The sequence below is a fragment of the Lagopus muta genome, chromosome 10 (genome assembly GCF_023343835.1).
Source record: "Lagopus muta isolate bLagMut1 chromosome 10, bLagMut1 primary, whole genome shotgun sequence".
NCBI lineage: Eukaryota > Metazoa > Chordata > Aves > Galliformes > Phasianidae > Lagopus > Lagopus muta.
Window position 1 is genome coordinate 2,596,174 of NC_064442.1, and position 13,387 is coordinate 2,609,560.

Sequence of the window (13,387 nt, forward strand, 5' to 3'; positions counted from 1 at the left end):
TAAATTCACTTCAAAATACTTACTCCCAAGTAATCCATCCTCAGCTCTAACATAACTGTGTAATTCAGTCTACTTTATGCCTTGCCCACAGTGTACATGAATTTTAACTGATAATTCATCTGAATGTGAATTTTTATAGCAGAATGGAAGCAACAACCTAATTGTTTTGTGAAAAAGAAAAAAAAAGAAAAAAAGAACAGCTTCCAAATCTTGCTTTCTTGCTGGATTTGAACTCTGCTTTTTTATATAGGGAAAAAAAAAAAAAAGCCTTGAACATTTAGTTATTCTGTAACCAGGCATTTCAGGTCAAAGACACAGAAGAGTTCAAAAAAGATAAGAAAATTAAAACACCAAGGTCAGAGGAGTTCTTCTTAAGAGGAGTGAAGACAAATCCAATGAGGAAGCAGAACACAAATCAATGTCCTATCTACACTTTGCTTCCTTGCCAAAGACACTGAAAGAGTCTCCAAGAAGTAAATAGATCTCCCATTAGCGTGCCAGTGTTGTCAAGGGAAGCATGAAATAAAACACTCACTGATGAAGAGATTGCTTCTGAGTGCCTCCCCAGAGGATTACTGGGAACAAGAGCCTGCTGTAACCATAGGGGAACTGGTTTTATTTCCAGTGCTACGTCCTAAAGGCACCTTGGCTATGAGCCTGCATTCTGCCTCTTTTTGTGGGGGACAAGGATTGAAACAGGAGCTACTTTCCTGGTGCACTGATAAGTTTTGCTGTCCCCCCGCTCTGGCTGTTAGGTTTGGAAGCGGTACAGCAGGGCATTGAGGGTCTCCTGTGCAGGAGGAGCTATTGGGCACCTCTTTCCTTGCACATTTTTCAAAGGCAGTGGGCAAGGGAGTTTGGTTGTGTTGCTCATGGGACCACTTGCTGGCCTGTCACTGTACCTGGCATAAAGAAAGGCTCACAAGGATGCTTTTCCTTGCTCACAAGGAAACACCTCCCCTAGTGTGACGGCATTTTTTTAAACAGTCCCCCCTGAAATGGGGAGGAACAAGAGAGTGATTACAGCATGTGTGACACTTTGACTTGTCTCCCTCTGAGGTGGGGAGATCTTGTTTCCCAGAGAACATGGTTCTGAGTGAGAGCTCTGACCCGAGCCCTGCCAGGCTGACAATGAACAGCAGAGCATCACCCTCTGGGGAGGATGCATGTATGTGGGATGAAGTTTCACAGGGGCAGCCAGAGGAAACTTTCAGTCGGATGTGGAGTGGGATTCAAAAGATTAATCACTCTGGAACAGGACTGCAGTGCCAAAGATGCTTTGTTCCAGGCTGGAAAACACCCAGGACTGGACAAGCATATGGAGACTGTGCCCATCTCCCATTAAGCTTTAGCTAAGCGGTGCTAACTGTGTGCACAAAGCTTGTTGTGCCATATGCAGCTCCATTCAGGAGTCACATAGTGCAGTGAGGCTGTATTGAAAAGGAATCATTCTTCCCAGATGTGACTGGCACAGAAATGCTGCACATCAGTCTTGTCAGGCTGTACAGCCTCTTAGCAGCCTGTTGACTTTGCTAACTCACTTGCCAGTACCTGTAAAAAAACGGTGGCACAATCTCTGTGTCTGCAAAACCAGTTGGTATCTAAGATGCTCTGAGAGCCTCAGAATGACCATTTTCTTAAAAGAAAGAGAGGAAAAAAAAAAAAAAAAGCCTAATATCTGATTTATCAGGATGCATTTCCTCTATGTAACTAGGGCTGAGCCAGTCAGAATGAACAGAATCACTTGTTTTAACCCAGGGTAACTGATTGCAGCGTCATTTACTCAGCGTGCTCTTTTAATACTGATTATGCCAATAGCCTGAGCAAATAAACTGGAAGTTCCTGACGGCTCATTCTTTGGAGAAAGGTCATTCACCCTCTGCTGTGCATGGCCCCACTAAAGAGGTGTGTTTTTTCAGGGACTGGGGCAAACCTCATCTGTTGGACTCCCTTCACAGGTGACTCAGAAGCAGAATGAATCACAGTGCATAGCACTCCGAGAGGACAGGACCTGGTCGCCGTAGGAAGGAGCTGACGGGTGCTTGGGGAGACGTCTTCACACGGTGGGGCTTGGAGACATGGTGAGTTAACTGGGATTAGCTGCCATTCCTGGTGCTCTCGCCTGTGAGTTCATGTACAGCTACTGTTCCTTGAAAGTTCATTTATTTGTTTTGCATAGAAAGCTAAGATTCTCAATTTTAAGCAAAGGCTGCATTTCTCATCTAAGAAGAGACTGAATGGCAAGGGAGGGGTGGGCTGGGATAACTCCTGCATATAAACAGCCCTGGAAGCACTTAAAGGGGCATCTGCTTTAACTGAGATTTGCTCTTTACCTTTTGACTTTTCAAAGCTTGAAAAATAGTACAGTCTGCCTTCCTGTCTCGATGCTTTAAATACTAAACATTCTTCCTGTGTTCTTTAAGTGAACTCAGCTCTCAATGTACCTTTGTATATACAAACTCATCCATTTGTTTCTTCATGATGTGACACTGTATATCCTGTATGAATCCCAAAGACAGGGCGTCCCGCTTGGGTAATATGTTTGGAATAACTGACACAGCTTAACATGATCAGTTAAGACAACCAGCAGATAAAGGGTCTGGATGACAAGAGGAGACGGTTCTACAGAGTCTGGGATGCGACAAGCACATTGTCTCATACTGTGTAGTGAGTATTGAGGAGGGACACCAACAGGATGGCCTTTCCAGATGTTTTTTGTTTCCACCTATATCACTATAGTGAGCCTCTGAGGACTTGTCATTCGCAGGGTGAGAGCAACGTCTGGCTTGATAAGCAACCAAAGTGTTAGGCCTGATAAGGATCCACATAGAAAGCAAAGGTGGCTCCACAGCATATGTGGAACAAGATCAGTTTTCTTGAGGTTTCATAAAATGCCATCAAATCCCAGAAATCCTAGGTTTGAGCAAGAGGATTTGGGGGTGGCATTGGTGAGTGACTCCTTGTTTGACAAGGACACAGCATCTGCATTTTGCAGGTTTCAGTGTGAAAATGCCATTTCCAAAACGAAAACAAAGATGAGATGGCTCAGGTACAAACATACATTCAGAACAGCACAGGCAGAATGCTTCCTTCATAGGCACTGGCCTGTTTATCCCTTCTGCTTCCACACATGCTCAAAATGCACATACTACCTCTCATTTGTGTTCCCCATGTTGTACCAGATCTGGGAAGCACCCCCTGTCTTCAGAGGCTGTGACCAAATTCCACAGCCTTGAGTTGTCTGAGGCCTGTATCTAAGGGCGTGCCCCCATCCAACTGAGACACAGGGGTAAGGAGCAATGGGGAAGGCATCACCCGCGATCTCTCACCTTGTTTGGTGATGCAGTGCTCAGCCGAGCTGGGACACGGAGAGCAGAGCAAAGCATCTCCTGAGGAAAGGTGGAGGAGATGACTTTGGAGGAGATCCAAACTCTTGAGGGTGTGCTCGATGTGGGGCTCGCTGGTCCTTATGGGTTAACTGGTGGTGCAGTGCTCTGGGTCGAGCTGGTCAGCCACACGTGGAGGATTGACAGTCCTGAGGGAGCTCTCCCACGGGGTGCATACAGGCCTGAGAGCACTTTATTTGTAGTTTTGGTGAACAAAACTTCCAAACTAGTTCAGTGGATGTAAAAGATCCTTGCAATAACAGGAGTTTCCTTTAAAGGCTTTTACCGACTTGTCCTGCTAATACAAGATCAATATCCATCTTCCCAAGAGGCATCTTTTAGCAATCTTCTGGAGCGTTCCTGCTGTGCAGCTGCTCAGAGGTGTCTCTCAAGTTGAGGAACACCTCAGGAGAAAATCGGCAACAAGTATGTCTAATTTTCCTGCTCAAGCAAATGATTAGACAGAAGCCTTGCACAGCAAGATTTAATGCATTCAGGTGGCATTCTTACAAGGGTGTAGCAGACTTATAAGTTGATTTCGTTGGCACCAGCACTCCATTTCCTTCTTTCTGAGGAGTGAGCTGTGTGAACAGCTAAAGCTTACCTGGACTGTGAGGCTATTGGCATGCCTAACTGCTGCAAACAGTTTTATTTGTATATTCCGAAGTGTAAGATCAAAGCAGACCACGTGATGTATTTCAGAGTCCTGTCCTAAAAGCATCGCTAACAGGAGATTTTCTGGCAGCAGGGAGCAAGCCTGCATGCATGATTGGCTATAAACTGTGGACTTTGAATCGTGAAGACATTGAGAGTGGGGGGTGGAAATAGGAGCAATCATTAGGTCTATAACCGATAGGACAAACGCCTGCCCATGGAGTCAGCAGGAGCGTTACTGACACAACTGGTGCTGTGGAACATGCCTGTGAGTGACTTCCAGGGAACAGCTTCAGTCAGCTCCTGGCCATGCTATAAATACAACTAGAAGTTGTGAGTATCAAACAGCCACTAAAGTCCAGCCTTCAGATAATAATTAATCGCCCGTGGGGCCATTCACCTATGAATGGATGACAATTCAGATAAAGCCAGTGAGCAGCGACAGCATCTCTACTGCCTCGCGGCTGAGCAGTGGGCTGAGTAGATCCAACATTTCTGGTTTCAAGAGAACTTAGAATGGACAGTTTTCCTTGCCTCTGACTCCATTCCTTCCCTTGGCAGTCATTAGTCTCCAGGCAATATCCTTGGTAGTGCTGGCTGCACTCAAGCTGTGCTTTTATGGGCTGTGTGGACAAAACTGCCCCAGCTCACATTGTCCTGGCAGCCTCATGGACTGGGAGGTGGCAGAGATACAGTCAGGCTGGGTGGGATGGGACCAGGGAAACTGAAAGTCTTCTGCTCAGATCAGGGCCCTCTAAGGGAGGCTGAATAACTACATTGGACAAGCAGCTATAAAACCTGGACTAATGCCACTGACAAGTCGGGGACTAAAGGTCAAGGAATTGCTTTCTGCTTCCCGTATGAATGGGAGATACCTTTGCCTCGATGGCAAGCAGGCTATTATTCCTCTTGAAGCTGAGCCTTCTTCTCCCTCATCCCACACCCTTATGAGCACAGGTTTGTTTAAAAGATTATCATTTCTACTTGTACTTTTGTCTCATCTTCTGTAGACATCAGAAGAGAAACACAATGGCCCCCTGTCTGCACTCCTTGTGCTCAATAACTCTTGTAACTTCCAGGGCTCTTGGTGACTGAATCTTCACCTCTTGCCTTTCTTTCCCAGGCATCCGCAAACTGAAGAAACACCGGTGAAGTCGTGATCCACCCCAGTTGCACAGACAAATATGAAGTTACTCTGGATTATCTCATTTTTTCTGCTGCAAGGTAGAGTGTTCGCTTAGAGGACAATGGTGTGGGTGAAGTAGGTTACATTTGCTAGGGCTGTGTGTCTTTATGGGCTCACCCACTCCAGGCTCAGCAGGGGTTACAGCATGAGGTTGTGTGCAGGGCAGGCTCACAGGAGCTGGAGGCACATGTACAAGTGTTTCCAGCGTTGTTGTATGGCCTTACAAATGCCTCACTGGCTGAGGGCAAACACCTCTTTGAGTGTGCACATGTAGTATCATGGCAGAGGCATGCATATGTGGACCTCAGCTGTCTGGAAATAGGTCTTTTCCACCTCCAGGACATGGGCCCTCTTTTTCTCACAATACACCATGAGCAGCTGGGCCTAGGCATGAGGAAATCTGCACCCTAGACCTTTGTTCACAGCAGTATTGCAGCCTCTTTTGCACCAAGGAGGACATTTGACTGTCATGAGGGTGACACACGAACTGTGTGTGGGTGTCCATGCTTACATTCTGATTTCTTTGCAGACACTGAAACTTTCCTGCTGCAAAATGCTAAAGTCAAGCAGTGTTTACAGGCCAGCCTAACGGATGGGGATTTATTGCTGTCAGACTGTAATTCAGCATCAGATTTCCAGAACTGGTTTTGGCAAGGAGATTCTTTGAGGAATCATGGCACACAGAGCTGCCTCTCCGTGGTGGAAGCCGACAGAGTGCAGATAAGTCCTTGTGACAGCGTGGGCTTCACGAGCTGGAACTGCTCCAATTCGTTGCTCTTTCCTCTGGGCAGCAGCCAGGGCTACCTGGTGGCAAGCAAAAAAGGAGTCGCGCTCGAGAATGTGAGAGGTCTCAAGGCTCAGTGGCAAAGTGCTGCAGAGAGGAGTGTGTGCAAGGAGAAACCAGGTCAGTGTTGCCCGTGGGGCCCAGTGCACACGCACTGCTGGGAAATGTGGGAGGGCAGTGGGCACCCTGGGGTCTTTCCAGCTCTGGGTGCCCCACTTGGGGGCAATGCAGAAATGCATTCCTCAAAGATGCTCCCTACTTTCTGAGCATATGAAATGAGGTTGTGCATCAGAGCTTCATTCTGTTTGCTTGAAGAGATGTCATGGACAACCTTGGGAGCTAAGGGGAAGGCTATTTTTTGCCTGCAGTGAAAGACCATCATGGCTTTCTGTTCTTTTCCTCCACAGCAGCACAATATAGCTACTTATCCGCAGCCCTTACCAGCACAGACGTGTATGACCACACAGCATACAGTGCTGGCCTTCTGCTGGATATGGAGCCAGAAAAGCTGGAGGAGCTGCTGTGGTTCTTCCGCAGAGAAGACCGTAAGTCCCATCGATTTATGGGGTTGAGAGTTGACACAGAAATGTACAGTCCTTGGATGTGAATCCTCCTGCTACTTGAGGTGCCTGAGAGATTTATCTAAGGGGGTTACTTACCCCAGAAATACAAACCCTCAGTTTCACCTCCAAAGGAAGTGGGACATGCCTGAGGCCAAGGCACGAGGCTTTGCTGTGATCTGGTTTAGAGAGCTGTGACAGGCAGGAACCAATTCTCCAAGTCTCCAACCCAGTGAGGGAGGGTTGGCTGAGGTTATCTCCAAAAACAAGAGCTGAATGTTCTGCTTTTGATGCTGAACACCTCTGGCCTCAGCCTGCAACTGAGATATAGCAGCCAGAGTGTAGGGATTGTTAAGGAAACCTGGGTGGGCTCTGCAGGCCACACTGCTCCATGCATGCCAACACTGCCTGTTTGTGCTTTCCCCCAGCATCACCGTGGAATTACTCCATCCTTGCGCTTTCCTTCGTGGTCACAATTTTGGGTTTTGTCCTTCTGTCCATTAACATTTCACGAAACAGGTAAGTCAGGAAAACATAGAGGTCGTTTGAGGTGTGGTGCTGCAGTGAGAACATCAAACAGTTCATTGTAAAACCTTGCATGGCTCTTTGCTCTCCTCGTGTGTCACTCAGAACAAGCCACTTCTCTGTGAATCCTTAGTAAAGCATCTGTCAAAGCATTGGCTAGCCCAAGAGATGTGTTAGGAGGAATATGTGTATGTGAGGGGCTCTCCTATAAGTACAGGAGCACTCAGGGACTCAAGCAGGACTTCCCAGCCATCTGCATTCCCACTGTGTTTCCCTGTGCTGTCCCACTGCACAGCAGTCCTTCAGCTGAGGGATAACTCACTGCCTTCTAGGCTGAGAAACATACACCTGCGTCAGAGCTTTCATCTTGAAGTAAGAGGAACAGAGATGCTGCAGGTCTGCCCTGCCATCCTCTCATTTCAGTGGTGGCTTGCTGGGTGTTACTGCTTTGCTTTAAGCGATGTGGGGCACTGTGTGTTCTTCAAATGTAAGCATTGTGGCTGTGTGTACTCAAACACTTGAGACCACTTACATGACACAGTGCAGCTGGCAGGGCTTCCTGTAAGCAGCTGAAGCATTCCCAGTGTTGAGCGTGCAGAGAGATGGAGGGAGCAGTCAGCTCAGGTAGGCACGCACCCCAAATGTGGGCCTGGCTCGCTGCTTCACTCCTTAGTTTCTTTTTATGCCTTCCCTGCAGGAAAAGGAAGATCCACATGTATAAAGAAGCGGCGCAAGCTGCCCAGAATTCTGAGCTGGAAACCAAGCAAGCCCTCATAACTGTGCCAGAATACAGCCCAGAAAGCCCGCAGAAGCCAGAGCCACCGCCACAGGATGAGAGATCGGGAGAGGTGCTGGTGCAGTGGAAGGATGGGACTGTCACCTCTCTGTACAGGGAGACAGCAGAGGATGCCATGTAACAGCTGATGTGAGGCCATAAGGAACCTACCAGAACGTCTCAATGCACAGAAACTGGAGATTGAAAAGTTGAAAAATTGTAGCCTGGAAAAAAAAAAAAAAGAAAAAAAAAAAGAAAAAAGAAAAAAGAAAAAGAAAAAGAAAAAGAAAAAGAAAAAGAAAAAGAAAAAGAAAAAGAAAAAGAAAAAGAAAAGACAAAAGAGCTGTGTCAGTAGAAGCAGCTCAGGTCTCAGAGGCAAACCTGTGCCTCCCCTCTGCAGCCTCCTCTGGCTGCTCTTTACGCCCCTCGCTCAGCTGCCGCCTGCTGGGATGGGAGGAGAGGTGGGGGCTCACAGTCAGCCAGGGCCCAGGCCCTCACCTGCAGACATGGAAACACTGACACTGAAGCAGGGGAGCGTTTGTTCTTTTCAAAAGTTACCTTTATTAAAATATTTTCCAAAGTGCTCGATCAAAATCCTGTGTTGAATCTCTCTAATCACTGTAGTCGTATCTGTATGAATGTATGTACAAATATGCACATGGTATCTTGCTCTGCGGATAGATGCGACTCTGGGGAGAAGCAGAACGTTCACCTCAAGAAACACGAGCACACAGCCCCGGGCCTTGGCATGGGCACAGCCTGCCTATGGCACACAGCACTCTGCTGTAGGATCTGCTTCACACCCTTCACAGGGCACACATGGAGGCCGTGAAATAACTTAAGACATTTGGAAAAGACAACAGTTTTTTTTTAAAGAAAAGCTTTTAAGAATGTGTTCTGGTCGATGAAGCATCTCTGCTTGCAAAACCTTTGAAAAGGAACATAGTCCTGTAAAAAGTTGGTTAAAAAACCAGCTGTTTTGGTGTTCCTTACTTCAATGCACAGGGACCAGTTTCAGGGCACCTGAGGCCCGCAGTCACCTGTGACATTCTCCACATCTTTCTCATTTGGAGGAAAAAAATGAATTCTTCCTGGTTATTGCTTGGTGAGGGGACCCGTGAGACACAGGCATCTCTGTGTTTGATGAAGGAGCGGTTCTCACTCCCTGGGTTCCCATCTGCCTGCTGGTGAGTTGGTCCCATTCACACACAGAAGCCCGAGCAGCCATGCACAGCACGGCTCTCCAGCAATGCTTCTTGGCTCCAGGCGAGCCCAAATCCACAGATGCATCACCCAGGCAGGGCTGTGCAGGGGTCAGTGGGATGAGGTCCCCATCCCCAGTGCTACCAGCCCCCTGCAGGACAGGGAAGGGATGCACCTCAAAATATCTTGAAACCTTTTAGCAAGGTGAGCGTGGGCGCTTTTCTTTTGCTCTGAGCTCGCGACGACTTGACAGTGACCAGCTTGGCCTGGGCCACCGAGGGGATCTCCTTGAGGTTGGCAGTAGACAGAGTGTTGATGGTGCAGCTGGCCAGGCCATGCCGGGTGGCCACGGCCAGGCAGGGCTGCTCCTCGGCGACGAAGAGAGGCCGCAGGGCTGGGCTGTGCTCTGCCTCGCGCCGCAGCTCCCGCACCACCTGGTGGAAGACGTGCTGCACCGCCGCGAAGTCCTGGCACGCCGACACCTCGTAGAACAGGCACCCAAACTTGGTGGCCAGGGACATCCCTTCGGCTTTGGTCACCTGCCTGAGGAGAGCGGAGGGGCAATGGCATGGTCTCACTTGGTGCACTTGGCCCATTAGAAAGGGCTGAGGGGTCCTCTTGTTTTGGCAACGAGGGGACAACAAAAAAAGGCAAGTGAGGGTGTAGGATGTGGAAGTGATGACAGAACCCTTTGGAAAGGGGACAGGTCTTGAGAGCAGGACCACTGGTTGAGGACCAGAGGGATGAAGGCTCAGTTTGTCAAGGCCCCATAGCTACTCCAAGGCATCCCACCAAAGGCAGCAACGGGCTCCAAGCAAGCACACTGCCCCATTGGCAGTGGGGCCGTTTCCCACTGGGAAAAGAAGGGCGGTGGGTACCTGTACTGCTCCATGTCCAGCTTGTTGCCCAGCAGCAGCACTGGGCTCTGGCGCTGGCAGCCCCGCGCGTGCCGGGCGAGGACATCGAGGTAGCGGCCACAGCCCTCAAAGCTCCTCCTGTTGTCGATGCTGTAGACAACGAGGAAGGCGTTGGCCCAGTGCAGGTAGCGCTCGCAGTTGACGGGGCCGTCCTGAGGATGAGAGGAGAGGTGAGCGTGGCACCATGTCACTGTGGCACCGGCGCTGCCCGGCCCTCACCTGGTCGGCCGTGTCCATCACCTTCAGCAGCACGGGCTGCTGGTCCACCAGCTCCTCCGAGGCGTAGGTGTCCTCTGCAAGGCAAGGGTGGCTCTGAGGATGGGTTGTGCGACCCCAGTGCCAGGCAAAGCCTGGCTGAGGTGTCATGGAAATAGCTCAGCCTCTGGTAAGGAGCATCCGCTGCTGGGGGACACACTGTGCTCCTTCCAACAGCATCGTTTGGAAGGATGCAGTGGGGACAGGCCTGGCTGGGAGCTGCTTTCTCCCACTGCATGCAGAAAGCAGGGTGGCATATTTATTCTTTCCACCTCCTGACTCCACTTGGCAAGAAATCGAGCTCCCACCCGCTCTGAACCACCCTAACCACAGCCTCCCTAACCTGACAGGGTTCATCTCCTTGAGGTTTAACCCCAGAATCTGCTGCATTTTTGCAAGCGGCGGCTGATTGCTCTCCACCCCCACCATGGGCTCCAGCATGGCCATCACCCCTGGCTCAGCCCTTATCTCAATGCCACGACCCAGTGAGACATGGCAGTCAAGGGCTCAGCACGGGGCTGAGCGCCCATCACTCGGGCAAAAGCAGCAAGGCCTGGCTTTGGGAACCAGGAGGGCTCCTCCATCGGGGGATGCCTTCTGCCAGCTGCTCCTGGTGGGTGCCTTTCGGGGAGGTTTTGCAGTGGGAAGATGGCAGAGCCGCTGTGAAACTGAACAGAGGATTTTTCCTTCTTTCCTAGAAGCGATGAGGGGCTGGAGCCGCTTCCTGGACGGGCTCCATATCTCCCGAATGTCCCTGATAAATCATTTACAGCTCTTCACTGCAGACTGGAAACAAGCCCAAGAAAATAGTTATTAATTGCTCAAACAGGGTGGAAAAGAAACTGCCCAGAGCCACTCCACAGCACCACACGGTCCCCAGAGACACCTGCAGTGCAGCGCTCCTCATCTCAGCCAACATCCCAAAGAGGGATGGGGGGCCACACCTAAAGGAGGGCCACATCTGGAGAGGAGATGCAAGGAATGGCTGCTTCCTATGGGACGTGCCTGTTCTCACCGCTGTTTTGGGTTGAATTCGGCCCTTTTGACGTTTCTCATGTCTTTTGGGTTTGTTTGTTTGTTTATTTGATGGGTTTTGTTTCCTTGTTTTGCTTTTTGGTGCCGTGTTGTTTTTTTTTCCCCCTTTTAGATGCCGTACTCATGGGAAGTGTGGGAGATGGGAAGCAGAGCACACTGGGGACATTCAGAGAATGCTGGGGTGCAATAACTGGGGGGAGAAATGCCTTACCCAGGTTGGGGTCGTACTCGCTGATAAACCTCTTGGTGAGAAACTTCACTGTCAGTGCTGCAGGAGGTGGAGGAGGATGGCATGGTCACCCCACTGAGCAGCATGCTGTCACCTCCCATCCCATCACACCCCACCCGCAGCAGTGGGGCCATTCACCCCTCTCCCATCTGCCTTCCACCCCTTTTCCCAGCCCAAAAGCAACTTTTTTTCTCCCAAATCCTGCCCACTTGTCCCATGGCTTTCCCAGGATTGCCTCTTACAAAGTGAGGTTGTTTTCTCCACTAAAAAGAAAGCCATTCTGGGCCAAACATCTACGATTTGATGATTTTTAGAGGCTTTCACCTCACCAGTGGGGCACAGAGATGGCCTCTGGGGACCCACTTTTGGTGACCTGTGTGCTTCCTGCAGGACTCATGCAGAATGCAGCCCCAAATCGCACAGGTGGAAACATTGCTGCTACCAAAAAGGTCCACAAATAGCCATTAATATAAATATACATCCATGGGAATCACATGCAAAACAAGCAAACGCAGCCACAGCCGTGCACATGACCCAGGGGGCTCTGGAACGATTGCAGAGGAACTTTTTGCTTTCCCAAACACACAAAACCCCATTGTAGCAGGGATGCTGCCCGGCACCGGGGCAGGGATGCTGCAGTGGTGCCAATGCTGGAAGCAGGAGCGGTGCAGGCACCCGCGGCTCCCGAAAAGCCATACAGCAGCTGCGGCTCAGCGCTGCTCCCACCTGACTTTCCGGCCCCCCGGCAGCCCAGGATGGCCACGTTGCACTCTGCCACGGGGCTCTGCGGCGGTCGCTCGGTGCTGACCCGCGGTTTGCCGAACATCGAGGCCATCCTCGGTCCTGCGAGAGAGCGAAGCAACGATGGGGGACCCCATTTCTACCCGCACCCCAGAAAGAGAGAAAGCAGCGTCCCACCTGCCGCTGGGATGTTGGGCGCTCGGAGCTCACGGCGGTGCCGGGGAGCAGCGGCCCCAGTGCCGCTCGCAATGAATGAGGCAGGAGGAGGCGAGCGCTGCTCCCGCCGCTCGGGTCGCAGCCAAACTCCTTGTAAGGCAAGCTGCCGCACGGGGCCGGGCTGGACACGCGTCCCCGGCCACCCTACTGCCGTCCCTCTGCCTGCTTTGCCCCCGCAGCAGATTTGCAGAGAGACAACGGCTGGTATCGGCTCTGCGATGATCCCATGCGCCTTGCTGGGACCCCCCAATGGGCACGGACCCCCTAAATCCTCCCGTGCTGCTCAGCTGAGGACAGCGCGCTCAGTGCATCTCCCACCGGCACAGCGTGCTCCTATCTATCCCTGTGCGTTCCCTGCTCCTTCAATGCGCTTCAGCATGGATAACGTCTGGTGCCGGCAGGGTTGGTGGGGAGAAAACAAAGAAGCAAGCACAAAAAACCACCCTTTTTGCATCCAAAACGCAAAGAGAGGGAGAGCAGAGCACGGGCAGTACTCACCGCTGCCGACCGCCCCGAGCCATCAGCGCGATGGGATCCAAACCCGGGGAGGAGGTGGGAGCTGGAGGCAGCGTTGTCATGGAGATCACAGCGGTTGGGATGGGGCACCCAGATGGGGCTGGACGCGGCCCCCGCGGTCCGTGCACAGCCCCAATCCGGGGTGCGGGCGGTATCAGTAGCAGGGAGCGTGTGGAGGATATTTTTAAACCCTCCCAAAATAGTCTGTGAACGTGAAAGTGCCGGCAAACAGTTCCAAGGGGGGACGGGATCAACCCCCCGTGGAAGGAAGGACAGCCATTTGGGGACTGATTTCGGGGGGATGGCCACACGCTCCTGCCCTACACCCCCCTTTGGATGCAGGTGGAGAGTGATCCAAAGCAATCCGAAAGAAATCTTACTTTTTTCCTTAAGCCATTACAGATC

General features: G+C 50.9%; 2 protein-coding genes across 6 annotated transcripts; one reads left to right on the forward strand and one right to left on the reverse strand.

Moving 5' to 3' along the window:
• Positions 1 to 1,760: 1,760 nt before the first annotated feature.
• SLC51B (solute carrier family 51 subunit beta) lies at positions 1,761 to 8,212 on the forward strand. 5 transcript variants are annotated; one of them, XM_048955972.1, is made up of 7 exons: positions 1,761 to 1,867; positions 1,959 to 2,081; positions 5,164 to 5,264; positions 5,756 to 6,130; positions 6,418 to 6,555; positions 6,999 to 7,089; positions 7,793 to 8,212. In XM_048955972.1, the coding sequence occupies exons 3-7, from the start codon at positions 5,225 to 5,227 to the stop codon at positions 8,010 to 8,012; spliced, it is 864 nt and encodes a 287-aa protein (XP_048811929.1). In that variant the 5' UTR covers positions 1,761 to 1,867; positions 1,959 to 2,081; positions 5,164 to 5,224; the 3' UTR covers positions 8,013 to 8,212. The 5 variants fall into 5 exon arrangements, with proteins under 5 accessions (XP_048811929.1, XP_048811932.1, XP_048811930.1 ...); XM_048955973.1 differs by lacking the exon at positions 1,761 to 1,867 and adding an exon at positions 3,665 to 3,812 and having other exon boundaries at positions 1,888 to 2,081; XM_048955975.1 differs by lacking the exon at positions 1,761 to 1,867 and having other exon boundaries at positions 1,885 to 2,081; positions 6,421 to 6,555.
• Positions 8,213 to 8,323: 111 nt separating this feature from the next.
• Positions 8,324 to 13,359, reverse strand: RASL12 (RAS like family 12). Its single transcript, XM_048955976.1, has 6 exons — positions 12,965 to 13,359; positions 12,236 to 12,352; positions 11,492 to 11,548; positions 10,210 to 10,283; positions 9,952 to 10,142; positions 8,324 to 9,616 (listed from the first exon to the last, which is right to left on the reverse strand). The coding sequence occupies exons 2-6, from the start codon at positions 12,342 to 12,344 to the stop codon at positions 9,250 to 9,252; spliced, it is 798 nt and encodes a 265-aa protein (XP_048811933.1). The 5' UTR covers positions 12,345 to 12,352; positions 12,965 to 13,359; the 3' UTR covers positions 8,324 to 9,249.
• Positions 13,360 to 13,387: the final 28 nt, after the last annotated feature.

What these genes read in the sequence shown, in the direction of transcription:
- SLC51B (XM_048955972.1), top strand. Translation starts at nt 5,225, where the DNA reads ATGAAGTTACTCTGGATTATCTCATTTTTTCTGCTGCAAG. An exon ending in CTCATTTTTTCTGCTGCAAG is followed by an intron (nt 5,265 to 5,755) that starts GTAGAGTGTTCG and finishes ATTTCTTTGCAG; the next exon opens with ACACTGAAACTTTCCTGCTG. An exon ending in TGTGTGCAAGGAGAAACCAG is followed by an intron (nt 6,131 to 6,417) that starts GTCAGTGTTGCC and finishes TTTCCTCCACAG; the next exon opens with CAGCACAATATAGCTACTTA.
- RASL12 (XM_048955976.1), bottom strand. Translation starts at nt 12,344, where the DNA reads ATGGCCTCGATGTTCGGCAAACCGCGGGTCAGCACCGAGCGACCGCCG. An exon ending in CCGGGGGGCCGGAAAGTCAG is followed by an intron (nt 11,549 to 12,235) that starts GTGGGAGCAGCG and finishes CACCTCCTGCAG; the next exon opens with CACTGACAGTGAAGTTTCTC. An exon ending in CGAGTACGACCCCAACCTGG is followed by an intron (nt 10,284 to 11,491) that starts GTAAGGCATTTC and finishes CTTGCCTTGCAG; the next exon opens with AGGACACCTACGCCTCGGAG.